General features: G+C 40.9%; 1 protein-coding gene across 23 annotated transcripts in view; it reads right to left on the bottom strand.

The window, feature by feature from the left end:
- The window catches only part of LOC108160402 (disintegrin and metalloproteinase domain-containing protein 11), a 551,474-nt gene that overhangs the window by 441,566 nt on the left and 95,249 nt on the right, over positions 1-14,659 (bottom strand). For all 23 annotated transcript variants that reach the window (XR_004471659.1, XM_033387853.1, XM_033387852.1 and 20 more), the window contains one exon: positions 5,236-5,286. Coding sequence is in view for 22 of the 23 variants with exons in the window: in XM_033387853.1 (XP_033243744.1) it covers positions 5,236-5,286 (51 nt within the window). In the remaining variant the exon portion in view is untranslated. The remainder of the gene's footprint in view (positions 1-5,235; positions 5,287-14,659) is intronic.

The following is a 14,659-nucleotide window of genomic DNA, read 5'->3' as shown; positions in this document are numbered from 1 at the left end:
TATTTCGAATTAAATAAAACTCGGCGCAGAAATAAAATTACGATATGTTCTTTAATGCGTGACATCCAAATTGCAAGTGTGGCTTGCCTGCCCTTTACATTGCCGCTCCGATCGCTAAGCGCAGCTTCGCTCGGCCGACGTCGGTAGGCAGACGCAAAGCGGAGATAGCGAAGAGCGAGCTGGCAGAGAGCGTTTAGCAGGGCAAGCAAGCGCAAAGCTTTAACAAACAAATGAGTGACATAGACATAAGTAACAAGAATTAGGTGCTATTTGGCAAGCAGCTAATCGGCTGGGTTCTGCTCCGGAATGTATTGGAGACTCTTTGATAAAGCTAAGGCTGAAAATGTTGAGCAGAACTGGGCCGAGTACAAGGGCAGTCTGTCAACCTACAATAAAGAACTTAGGAAAGCTAAACGCACCTCTTGTCGTAAGTTCTGTAGCGAAATCGAGAACAACTCGGAAGCTTCGCGCATGCGCAGAGTTCTCTCGAAGACTACTCCCACCCTGGGCTACTTGAAGAACGCCGACCAGTCTTGTACGTCCGCCTCCTTCTGTCGTCTCTAATGCCATCCTGAACCTGCTAAGCCAGGAAAACATTTCCTGGGCGATCAAAAGCCATACAGGTGCATCCCTGACACCTGGCTTCAAACCAAAGTATTTTTTATTCCCAAGTCAGGATACCCCTCGCACACTGCCCCAAAAGATTTCAGACCCATTAGTCTATCGTCTTTCCTTCTGAAGGCGATGGAACGGCTCCTGGGGCTGCATCTCACAGCGTGTATTCCTCCCAGTCTGATATAAGACTCCCAGCATGTACGGAATACACCGTAGTAGCCTTCCTCGACATAGAATTCGCCTTTAATAACATCTTTCCGACCGCCATCACAGGCGCACTGATGGACCTGGGGTTTGACTCCCGGACGGTGAGCCTAATCGTGCAGATGCTACAGAACAGGACGGTTAAGGCTTGTGCTTTTCACTAAAAAGAACAAAGTTCCGGTACTGACTCCCCCAAAACTCTGTGGAGAAGCGCTAGACTTTAGCAACAATGCCAAGTAGGCCAAGAGGCCTAATCCTCGAAAGAAAGCTCGATTGGAAACTGGAGTACAGAGTAAACGAGGGGGAACGTTGTGAGTTGCTGCGGACACCGCAACTCTACAGTTATACCCGATACTAAGTCAGTATGGCTCCCCTCCGGCAGACGCCGCTAATATTAAACGACACGACAAAGAGTGCGTGCGAGAGAGACAGAAAATCAGTCTGAGCGTGACGTCGGGCGCTGTGTAGCCACTGCAAATTGATTTGTTCCTTTTGGCTATAAAAATTATCTGTTCTGATCCAGATTCAGCAATCGGATATATATGGTCGTTATCAATGATTCTGCGCTTTTAGTTTTCTCTAATCTGCAATATTGTGGATGCAACAGATTTTCGTCCTTTATGTGGGCGGAAGGGGTGGGGCGAAATTTTGAGATATACGTTTTATAGTGAGATCTAACAAGAGTGCGGATACCAAATTTGGTTACTCTAGCGTTAATAGTCTCTGAGATTTGTGGATGCCCCAGATTTTCGTCCTTTGCGGGGGCGGAAGGGGTGTGGCGAAATTTTGACACAAAACGGTCAAGGTCCGATATCACAGGAGTGTGGATACCAAATTTGGTTGCTCTAGCTCTTATGGGTTCTGAGATCCTTGAACTCATATTTTGCAATTGGCAAAACCGACCATGAAACCTATGTGTTAGAGAGAGACAGAGCGAGACAGAATGAAATTGTTTTCTTGATTCTGGCTATAATAATTATACGATCTGGTTCAGATTTTGCACTCTAGAAGATATAGTCTACGATTCTGCGTTTTTAGTTTTCTCGTATCGTCGAAATTGTGGATGCCACAGATTTTCGCCCTTTGTGGGGGCGGAAGTGGGCGGGGCAAAGTTTTGAAATATTCTTGTAGCAGTGACATATCACAGAAGTCTGGATCCAAAACATCGTTGCTCTAGCTCTTATAGTCTTTGAGCACTAGGCGCTGAAGTGGACGGACAGACGGACAGACAGACATAGCTCAATCGACTCGACTATTGATGCTGATCAAGAATATATATACTTTATGGGGTCGGAAACGATTCCTTCTGGACGTTACACACATCCACTTTTACCACAAATCTAATATACCCCAATAATCATTTTGAGTATCGGGTATAAAAAGTACACAGTGGCCCTTTATACATGCAGGAGGGCAATCGGACTAAAATGGGGAATGACCTCGTATATAGTTCGGTGGCTATACACCGCCATCATACAACATCATACAAATCTTGCTCTATGGAGTGGTAGTATAGTGGCCAGCCCTAGACAAAAGAACTTGTCTCAACAGACTCAGTAGAGTTCAACGCATGGCAGAGCTATGCATAACTGGCGGGCTACGCACTACTCCAGGAGAGGCCCTGAATACCGTGGTGGAACACCGGCCGGTGTTACCGGTGGCAACACTTTCCGCCCTTAGAATGTGAGAAGCCAAACCGTGGAAAGCGTCCGCGGTTGGGCAGTCGGGAATCCTGACGAGACTCCCGCAATTACCGGAGAGGACGGATTATTGTATCCCAGTGATCACCTCTCGACGCCTTTCCAGGTATCAATCCCACCTAGGGAGGACAGGAAGATGGCCGAACCCGGACCTGCAAATGCGGTCCTTTTATACACTCATGGCTCAAAGTGCGGTGGACGCAAGCCATCTCCTGTAAAGTCTCGAGATCGATATGGCCTCAGATAGACTCAGTAGAGCACAATGCTCTGCAGTTACTCGAGCAATCACGGGACACTGGCAGATAGGCACTCACGCCTTTAGGCTGTCTATCCCTATCAATGACTTTTGCAGGAGTTTTCGTAACGAGGAAGAGGAGAATTCAGTCCCCCACTTCTTCTGCCATTGCCCGGCCCTTGGAAATCGTCGTCTTCGGATTCTCGGGGCCGCTTTCCTCACGGACATTTCGGACCTTTCTGAAATCAAACCTGGGACCTTGGCTCAATTCATCCAAGCCTCCGGGTGGGACTGCCTCTAATTTGCAACAGTTTTCTCTCCGAGGTTTTAGGCATTGAGAAGGGGCACACGCCCATGCGGCATCAAAATGGACCTTTCTTTTTACAGGTCCAAGTGAGTTTGGAGCTTATCGTCCCCCCCTAGGCTACCGCCTTAACCTAACGTAACCTAATGTATTGGATTTATATGAATTATTGTCCATCAGTTACGGCTGGGCTCAAATATGTCCTTTGCGGCTGACGATATATACATATGTAACCCAATTCTGTTTTTACACGGTAGAATGGTTCCAGAAAAAAACGTGCAAAAAGTGATTGGTTCCTTGCCTCTAAAAACTATTAAAATTAGGGAAAATATGATAAAAACGGAAAAACAAATTTGTGCTCTGTCGTTTGGTTGCTAGATGTTTTCGAGCTTTGTGTGGTTTTAACTATTTGTGTTGTGTTATTTGCTAAATTGCTAAAAAGAATAAAATCGTGTAAAAAAATGTAAAATTCAAGACTTTCAAACCCTGTTATTTCAAAACCGTTTAAAAACAGAATTAGGTGTATATGTGATTTTGATTGGCCGTATGTGACCGACCGCGGAAGAATACAATTTTGGGTGAGAGTCTTGAGGTTAAGGCATACTGGCATTTAAATGCTCTCTTACATTTGAAAGATCGAGTTCCTATGATCACAAACCAAGATGGCGACTAGGTTCCTGTCCTCCCATCCTCGAAACAGCCGGAAATCCTTCAAGGCGTCCACCATTCTTCGACTGTGCTCGTGTCAGACTAAGCGATCCAACAAGAAGAACGGCTATCAAACTTCTTCCAAGTTTATTCGGTACCACATTTCAAAGGTTGGTCGTCGAAATACTATGCCTCTTACCCACCACCACTTTTACCAAGTGTATTCGGTACCGCATTCCAAATGTTGGTCATCGAAATACTATGCACCTTACCCACCACCAACCGATACATAGCATACCATACATAGATACATAGAATGTTTTCCCAATATGGAGCTCTCTTCGTTCTACACTCCGACCAAGGACGGAATTTTGAGGTAGAAGTTATTCATGCCTGCCTACGATTAACGGACGACGAGAACACCCGGACCACCTCGCTTGCCCCTTAATCTAAGGTTTAAGCCGCACGCTGTTCAGCTACCTGGTTAATCAGACGAACTGGGATAAACGAATGCAGTAGGCGCTGTGGCGCCCATAGGGCCGCGCCTTATGAAGCTACCGGACCCTCTCCTACGAAATTAACCCTTGGCAGGGGTATCTAATTGCCGTGTGAGCTACTGTATGGTCGACCAAAACCCGATGCGTAAATCTACCCGGCCTTTGCAGTGAAACTACAATCCCATTTGCTGGACACACATCATTCTGCAAGGAAATATCTGAAGGTCGTAGAAGACCATCATAAGTGACCTGCACTCCCATTCCGCACGCTTCGACCCCGATGATCTCATATGGCTGTATTCACCTGTCCGGAAAGTCGGTCGATGTCTGAAACTCCAATCAGACTAGATAGACTCCACCATGGCTCCACGATCCGTAGCCATTCCGACCGAGTCTACTAAATACACCTTCCCGGTAACTGCGCCACGAAGACGATACATGTTAACTGTCTTGCTGCTTGCAAGGGATCTGTTTCCAAGTAATTCGACTCTAGAAAGGGTATAATGTGGAACAAATTTGCATCTTATGTTTTGCGCCCTTAGAGCTCTTTACCTATATATATGCTTTGGCTATACGTGTGGGAACGTTACAGCTATATTTTGGACACAAGCAATAACCACACAGCTATGCGCGTAAAAATAGTTACTTAAGCGGGACAATACAGTCATGTGCATAGGGCAGTTGTAATATAAATGAACATTGAACTAAACTAAGCTGCTAATTTCTCATCCTATCCTGTCGATAATTGTGTGCCAAATGGATCGAGTGAACTTTAACCGGCCAAGAAGAGATAGACGACATCACACAAGTGAAGAAGTTTATGTGTATTACACAATGAAATAAGCTGGCGAACATTTTAGATTAAATAAATGTTTTTTCCTCGGAATCGGACGAATTTTGGCCGCTGCTTTCCTTAATGTTTATTATGTTTTATTCAATTTTGTTAAATGGTATGTACATATATCTAAAGAACAATATATATGGTTGAGTAATTTTATAATTAAATTTTAAGTAACATCGATGCAAACTTACCAACGGGACTTTCTTCATTCCAAAAAGAATCGTCTAGAGTATAATCTGCCTCTGTAAGAAAATAAAAATACAATTTGTGAACATTTCATTTACTATATGTTCTTTTGTCATTACTCTCAGATTCATTGTTTGATGGCCGAAATACAATATAAAGTGTAGTTATGTACATGCTTTTGGTCTTAAATAGCATTCAAGTGTGATGCACTAAACAAGTTGAGTGTGTAATTGTATGTAGAGTATCACAAAGGAGATGTGTGAGGTTAGGGTAACAGAAGGTTCACATAAAAAGGAAGCAACAGAAGGCTGCCCCAGAAATTAGGAACAACAGAGCCCCAGAAAGTACGAACAGCAGAAGGTTGTTCCACAAGACGACTTCCAAAGGCAATCAGTTGCTTGAACCGGATGATCTAGTGTGCATATGACTTTCCTGTGACTAAGGATATTTAAAATTTCAGACCGATACCTAACTACGCTAAAAAGTTATAAACCCCAATCCCAATTTCGGCTCATTTCGCGAAATAAAAAAAAAATTGTTTGGTTAATAAAAAAAAAAAAAATTCTTTATACAATTTTTTGTAAAAGATGAATCTGAATTGAGCCCAATATGATTGAAAAATGTGTTATTTTTTTTAAATACTGTTTGGAGCAGCAGCCGTCAATAGCTCTTTTCTCTTAATCTTTTATTATGTTAATAACATCTATTATCTTAATTTAAGAGAATGTAAATTACACTCTCAAAGTACGCACACATGTGCTTATATTTCTTACCGCTTATATTGTAGTGCCTCGTTCGTATCTTTAAGCACTCAAATTTATCAGAGCGGGGTAGAGCGGAATTGTCAACGAGATCGCAGCATCGATTTCGTTTACTTAAAATTTGTACATTTTGTTAGACAAATCGAATTTTACGGTAACGGCCTCTAATCGTTGTAAATAAAAGCATCAAACAATAAACCATTATATAAACATCTAACAACGGAGAAATATTCGTCGTAAATGTGGAATCAGAGGTGGCGAAAAAGCTCGTTAGCTTCCAAGAAATACCTTAAAAACCTCAAAATACCTTAAAATACCTCGGCCTGGAATCTCTATGCTTCTTATGGCCTTATGACATAAGGCTTTGCTAAATTTGCGGCGAAGAGAGAGATAGCATGATACACAAATCGAAAAATTAATCGTCTCCAATCTATCTGTCGAATAAATGCTTTTTTCCAACACATACAGCCAGCTAGCCAGTAAAACTGTTCTAGCTGTTCTGAAAGTTGCAACAATCAATAATCTCTGCCGCAGCGCTGCTCCCAGCTCAACTGGAAAACAAAGTGAAAGTATATATCTTTTTCGCTCTCAATGCATGGTCTTCCCATAAGGTTGTCTCTGCTTTGCAGCGGGAGCTAGGAAATGATTTTGGACACATAGTTTCATGGAGAAATTTTCTTCGAATTCTTCGTAAATTGCGATTCTGGTAGACGCTTCCCACGTTTTTTTTTTACTCAAAAAAATTTCAAAATTGTTTTTTAAAAGGAAAATCAGCGGGAGCAAAAGCAGTTATCTCTCAATTCAAAGTTGATAAATACATTTTTTTTTTAAATTTTTAACAATGAATTCACGTGAAAACAAGAGGTAAAGTTGTATATCCGATACTTCGTCAGTGTGGCTTTCCTCCGTCAGACGGCGCTAACATTGAACGACAAATAGTACGTGCGAGAGAGATAGAAAATCACTCAGAACGTATCTGCAACCACTGCAAATTTATTTTTTCCTTTTGGTTAAAATAATCTGATCTGATCCATTTTCGCGCATCTGGCAGAGATAGTCATTCTCTGATTGTGCGTTTTTAAATTTCCCGTATCTGCAAAATTGTGGATGCCACATATTTTCGTCCTTTGTGGGGGCGGAAGGGGGACGAAATTTAGAAATACTCCTGTAACAGTGACATATCAAATAAGTCTGAACACAAAATGTCGTTGTTCTAGCTGTTATAGTCTCTGAGCTTTAGGCACTCATAGAAACGGACAGACGAACAGATAGACAGACATGGCTCAATCGACTCGGCTATTGATGCTTCCTTCTGGACATTACACACATCCATTTTCACCGCAAATCGAATTTACCTGTTGAGCTACTGATCTTTTTCAGCAGCGTATGTTGCGATTTATGTAAACCAAGTGATTGCTAGGTGCAGACTGAATTCAAGGGCAGGCGGCCGAATCGCCCGTGCCCTAATGCAAGCAAGGCTTCGACAAGTGCGCGACAGATTAAGAGAGCGATAGATAAGGCGAAAGAAAGAAAATAAGACAACGGCTGCATAAGCTGCTGCCGTGAGGGAGTATATGTACATGTATGTATGTATATGTGTTCCAGTGGGCAGTGCAAACAACAAGAAATTACCTTAGTAAAATGGCTATATGTGCATTGCTTTGAATGACGTTTTTTTTCAACACGTGTTTTCTTGATTTATTTTATATTTTTATTTGGGTAGCTGTTAATAAGTACAAAACAAAAAAGCATAATGAAATTCAATATCAATTTTTTTAATAACAAAAAAAAATAATTGTACATTTTTCACATAGAAAATGGGTATAACAGCAAAAAATATTTTGTATGAAAAAAATTTCCAAGGAACAAGTTTATGGGAATATGCACTCTTTTAATAATTAATGGAGTTAAACTTATGCTCCTGAAGCTTTTGCAGCCTACTGGGCATTGAGTTCGCAAAGTTTTTTAGTGTTGTTATTTCTATCCTGTTCCATTCTGCAACTATCGCTTGTTTTAATTGCTTCAATGTTTCGTTCTGCCTTGTACAGGCATAGACTTTTGCTGCAAGGATTCCGCACAGATCCTCAATTGGATTTAAGTCCGGACTCATTGAAGCCCACTTAATCAACGGTTTATTGTGGGTCTCAAAATAGTCCATTGAGGCCCGGGAAACATGAATTGGCGCATTATCCTGCTGAAATGTCTATTGATCACCATGGAAATGCTCAGCAAATGAAAAAGGTTCACTATCTATCAATTCTATCTATGCTTGAGCATTCATCCGGCCGGATATTAAACATATTGGAGACCTCCCTTTAGCACTAAAGGCAGCCCATATCATTAGCGATCCATCACCATGGTTTGGCTTGTAGCAAGTTGCCCGTGGATGACGCGGGTCTCTCCAATATTTATGATGGACATCTGAACCGTGTAAACTCATTTTTTTTTCATCACTAAAAATTAAATTTTCTAATTTGGGGTCCCAGAACTTGTGTTTTTCAAAAATGACATGCGCGCATCATTATGACGTTTAGTTTAGAGGAGTTTGCCCACTTTCTTTTGATATGTCAGGTTAAAATTTTCGTTTAAAATTTGGCTCACACGTTGCCTGGGGATTGTTAACCCGAGTTCTGCCTTGATTTTGTTGCAGCTCATTAGGTCTTCAGTTGCAAACTGCCCCAAGTGCCGTTTTGTCAATTCTATTATGGTTGATACTGGGCCAAGTCGACGATTTATGCGGTAACCGTCTGGATCTATGAAAATGTTTGAAATAGTATTTTGATGTCGATACATTAGCGAAGCTATTCGACCAGTTTTTATGCCGGCTAATTTCATTCTCTTGATCCTTTCCTGTTCTTCCTCAGAAAATGATTTACCATGTGGCGTTTTTAACTAAAATGCAATTTTTTTTTAAATTTGTATTGCTTTGAAGCAATAATGAGTGCTTACGTACAGAATCAATCAGCTTGTCACTTTTACTGAAAAGATGCTAACACTGCGACTCTCAAAACATGAATAGACATGATTGCACATATATCTATTTTCTACGTAGAGCGCGAGCTTGATCTCTTATCTAAGCTAATGGTACCACAAATCGAGTTCGAAGAAGACGAAAATTTGTCATAACTGAGCACAACAATAAGAGATAAGAACTGCATAGTCAAACCCAACAAGCATCTATTACTTTTTAAGAAAAATTGAAAATAAATTTTGCACATATAGCCATTTTACTAAGGTATAGGGTTTTACTCTACTGCTGCACCACTGGCTATAATTTGTAGATTTTAAAATTTTGAATATCAAAACAAAGCGAAAATATATTACAAAAATCGTTTTTAAAAGATTACAATAAAAAATAAATAATTAGAGCTATATTATATAATATAAATAAATGACCATTAAAAACTGTTCACAAACTAAAACTTTAAGTAAACGTAAAGGTTACGCAAAACATTAATTTCACAAGAATAAAAAGATAAATTGGTTTTTATTAATTGCTTAATATAAAATAAATACCTTTAGCTTCAAAATCCATTGATGAAAATTTAGTGTTGTAAACTTAACCAATTACACGACCGATTTGGAGAGCGCTTTTGTTCTAAACAGCTCGTCCAGCGTCCAGCTCCGCTTTGAAAATGAACACGTTTTCACGCTTTGAATTCTATTTTTAAAAAGTCCCGTTAGATTTCCAGAAAAAACTGGTTTTCCTTTGTCAAGCTTGGACATTTAAAAGACAAATTGTGTAGTTTTTTATCCTTTTTTTTTATTTTTGGCCTATGGACGGAACCACTGTTCACTGGCATAATATATTAATTATAGGGAATATTGGGCTGCGTAACCCTACAATACCCCTATACTCATTTTGAGTATAGAAAAGAAAAAAAAAAGTTAATCATATCACACATTCTTTAGTTTTTATTACTAAATTAATATCCGATTTTCTTAAAGCCTAAATTTATTAAAGCTACGGGAAGTTCTCAAAAGCACTCACTAAAAAAAAATTAAAAATTTCGGATGAGGACCAACTGTGGAACGGTTTGACAATGTGTGTTTTACACACTCTCGGGCTCTACTTCAACTGTCTTTAAAACCATAGAACCATAAACTGAAAAGTTATTGCTGTGCCAACACATAAGTTAGGCACTGAGTACGGATATAAATTTTCGTTTGTTTTCCGTACCAATAAAACCCAAAATGTCTTGGAAATTCGGTCGATACAGCTCGAAATGCATATCTCGTCTGCCAGAAACTTGAGATTCTTCCTTTATGCAAGGATATGAAAGTCTTGGCCATATGTTCCTTGCACCATATGTTTAATGTTTAATGTTTAGAGTTCAACTATGGACAGTTAAACTGTGTAAAAATAGGAATGTACAAATCATAAAATTATCTGTTACTGGAAAGTACGGTAACACAATACAAGGCCGAAAGAAGTTAACTCAAATTATTCATTAAAGAAGATTTTACTTTGGAAGCGCAAGTATCAAAGGAAAAAATATGGACAAATTTATTGTAATCGCGGCAAAGGCTACGGAAAGATTCATGGTCAGAGTAGTTTGAAGGACAGAGAGGAAGACGGAGAGGAAAGTAATGCCTAGTCGGGCGGGATGGGACAGCAATTCTGATAAGGCTAATGAGGGCCGAAGATTCAACCTCGCCTAGGAGAAGTTTGTGGAAAAAGAGAATTCCATGACAAGTTCTACGGCTTTCAAGAGAGTGCAAGTTAATGAGGCGCAGCCGACTCTCATAAGAAGGAAGATGACGAGAGGGGTCCCAATTAAGTCCGCGCAGGGCAAAGATAAGGAATTGTTTTTGAACGGACTCAAGCATATCTTGATATTTTTGGTAATGGGGAGACCAGATACAGGAACCATATTCCAAGATAGTCCGTAAAAGAGAAACGTAGAGTAGTTTAGTGGTATAGGGGTCAGAAAATTCCTTCGACCATCTTTTGATAAAGCCAAGGACTCCTTTGGCTTTATTCGAGATAGCGGATATATGAGAATTAAAACATAAGTTCGGAACGAAGATAATGCCTAAGTCATTAACTTTGTACAGGCGTTCCAAGAAAATGTTATTAATTGTAAAGTCAAAAAGGTAAGGCTTGTTGCGATGGAAGGTCATGACGTTACATTTGGAAATGTTAAGAGGAAGAGCGTTAATAGTACACGAATTGTTGAGAGCGTCGAGATCTGATTGAAGAAATAACGGGGACACCGGATCGCTGTAGGAAAAACATAGCTTGACATCGTCAGCATACATTAGGACTCGTGAATTAGTTAAAACTTGGGGAAGATCATTGATAAAGAGGTTAAATAATAAGGGCCCGAGATGGCTACCTTGCGGCACACCCGAAGAGACAAAAACTGGTTTAGAAAGAGAAGATTGGAAGCAGACACGCTGAGAACGATTGAAAAGGTACGCATTAGTCCAGTGAAGAAGTTTGGTCGGAAATCCTAGTAGAGATGTGGACGTTGACATGCAATGACTGCATCTTTCAAGAGGCGATGCAGTTACTGCACCGTCAAGTGGCCCGTGTGACACCAGCAGAAGGCTGTTACGCGCGGATCCCAGGCAAAACGCAGCCCTCCTCCCGCCCAACCGACCGAGGGGCGCTGCCGCATGACGCGCGGTGCGTAGCCGAACCAAACGCGAACATGCAAGAAATATAGCTATTAGACTAACATTCGAGGAAAATTAGTACTAAACTTACTAAGAAACTAAGCATGCAATCAAAGTACAAATACCACTACAGTTACTAATTAATAGAAAGGTGTGTAAGGATTAATAATTTAATAAGAGGAAGAGAATTAGTGGTGGATATAATATGGTAGAGGGAATTATAATCCGAGCATAAGACCCTAAACGGTTCATGCAAGGAATAATTCGATCTACAAAGTGGAAGGAACAACGGTATAAAATTTCTAGTCAGTCTAATAGGAATCGTGAAGTTTATGCGGCTCAACAGATCAGGGCTGTCTATGTCACCCCTGATCAAGTTGTGAAATAAATATCACACCAAGCATTTTTCTACGGTTAACTAAGGATGGGAGGTTTACTAATAGTAGTCTACTAGAGTAAGATGGGAGTCTTACACCCGCATCCCAGTTAAGGCCCCGCAGAGCAAAGAGTAAAAAGTTTTTCTGTACTGATTCTATACGGTCCTGGTGTACTTTGTACTGAGGGCACCATACACAGGAGCCGTATTCTAAGATCGGACGAACAAGCGAGGTATAGAGAGTCTTTGTTATATAGGGGTCGTCAAATTCCTTTGACCACCTCTTTATAAACCCAAGCACGCTCATGGCCTTATTTACCATGGTAGAAATGTGTTCGGAAAACTTTAACTTGGGGTCTAACATAACACCCAGATCATCCACCAGGGTAATTCTCTCAAGAGAACCACCAAATAGGGTGTAAGGAGCCAACAAAGAGCTAGAACGATGAAATGTCATAACTTTGCATTTCGAGGCATTAAGGTGTAACAAGTTTGCACAACACCATGACTGAAAGTTATTGAGATCGGATTGCAAGCGAGAATGAAATGAAATGTCCTTGTACTGGACACAGAGTTTAACATCATCCGCATACATAAGTACTCGAGAGTATGTTAATACTGAAGGTAAGTCATTAATAAAGAGTGTGAAGAGTAAGGGGCCTAGATGGCTGCCTTGTGGTACTCCCGAAGAAACCTTTACTGGGAAAGAGAGGGAGTTAGTGAGATAGTTTGTGGATGAGGAGATTGTGATTAACTGAATCGAAAGCTTTACTAAAATCAGTATAAACTACGTCAGTTTGACATTGCTTTGCAAATCCGGCAGTTACGAAGGAGGAAAATTCAAGAAGGTTAGACGAAACGGATCGACGTTTTACAAATCCGTGCTGTGATTCTGATAACAGGGAACTACAAAAGTGTTGGAGCTGAGAAGTAATAATTTTTTCGAAGAGTTTAGGAATGGCAGATAAATTGGAAATACAACGGTAGTTTGAGACGTCTGATTTAGACCCCTTTTTATGAATAGGAATTATGTAGGATTCTTTCCAGACGGTGGGAAAATCACCAAGCTCGAGAGAGAGGTTGAACAGTTTCAAGAGGGGCACGCAAAGAGAATCCGCACAGAGTTTGGTCACTTTTAATGGAAAAGGATGGTAAGGAGATGTTGGACGTTGACATGCAATGACTGCATCTTTCAAGAGGCGATGCAGTTACTGCACCGTCAAGTGGCCCGTGTGAAACCAGCAGAAGGCTGTTACGCGCGGATCCCAGGCAAAACGCAGCCCTCCTCCCGCCCAACCGACCGAGGGCCGCTGCCGCATGACGCACGGCGCGTAGCCGAACCGAACGTGAACATGCAAGAAAGTTAGCTGTTAGACTGACATTCGAGGAAAATTAGCACTAAACTTACTAAGAAACTAAGCATGCAATCAAAATACAAATACCACTACAATTACTAATTTCTTTAAAGGTGTGTAAGGATTAGTAATTTAATAAGAGGAAGAGAATTAGTGGTGGATATAATATGGTAGAGGGAATTATAATCCGAGCATAAGACCCTAAACGGTTCATGCAAGGAATAATTCGATCTACAAAGTGGAAGGAACAACGGTATAAAATTTCTAGTCATTTCTAGTTTCTGCGGCTCAACAGATCAGGGCTGTCTATGTCACCCCTGATCAAGTTGTGCATAAAAATCACACCAAGCATTTTTCTACGGTTAACTAAGGATGGGAGGTTTACTAATAGCAGTCTACTAGAGTAAGATGGGAGTCTCACACCCGCATCCCAGTTAAGGCCAAATTCCTTTGAGCACCGCTGTATAAACCCAAGCACGCCCATGGCCTTATTTACCATGGTAGAAATGTGTTAAGAAAACTTTAACTTGGGGTCTAACATAACACCCAGATCATCCACCCAGAGAACCACCAAATAGGGTATAGGGAGCCAAGCCAAGTTGTGCATAAATATCACACCAAGCATTTTTCTACGGTTAACTAAGGATGGGAGGTTTACTAATAGTAGTCTACTAGAGTAAGATGGGAATCTTACACCCGCATCCCAGTTAAGGCCCCGCACAGCAAAGAGTAAAAAGTTTTTCTGTATTGATTCTATACGGTCCTGCTGTACTTTGTACTGAGGGCCCCATACACAGGAGCCGTATTCTAAGATCGGACGAACAAGCGAGGTATAGAGAGTCTTTGTTATATAGGGGTCGTCAAATTCCTTTGACCACCTCTTTATAAACCCAAGCACGCCCATGGCCTTATTTACCATGGTAGAAATGTGTTCGGAAAACTTTAACTTGGGGTCCAACATAACACCCAGATCATCCACCAAGGTAATTCTCTCAAGAGAATTACCAAATATAGGGAGCCAACAAAGGGCTAGAACGATGAAATGTCATAACTTTGCATTTCGAGGCATTACGGTGTAACAAGTTTGCACAACACCATGACTGAAAGTTATTAAGATCGGATTGCAATCGAGAATGAAATGAGATGTCCTTGTACTGGACACAGAGTTTGACATCATCCGCATACATAAGTACTCGAGAGTATGTTAATACGGAAGGCAAGTCATTAATAAAGAGTGTGAAGAGTAAGGCGCCTAGATGGCTGCCCTGTGGTACTCCCGAAGAAACCTTTACTGGTAAAGAGAGGGAGTTTTTGA

The sequence above is a fragment of the Drosophila miranda genome, chromosome XR, assembly GCF_003369915.1.
Source record: "Drosophila miranda strain MSH22 chromosome XR, D.miranda_PacBio2.1, whole genome shotgun sequence".
Lineage (NCBI taxonomy): Eukaryota > Metazoa > Arthropoda > Insecta > Diptera > Drosophilidae > Drosophila > Drosophila miranda.
Note: the sequence above shows the minus strand (reverse complement) of the source record. Positions and strands in the feature narration are given on the sequence as shown.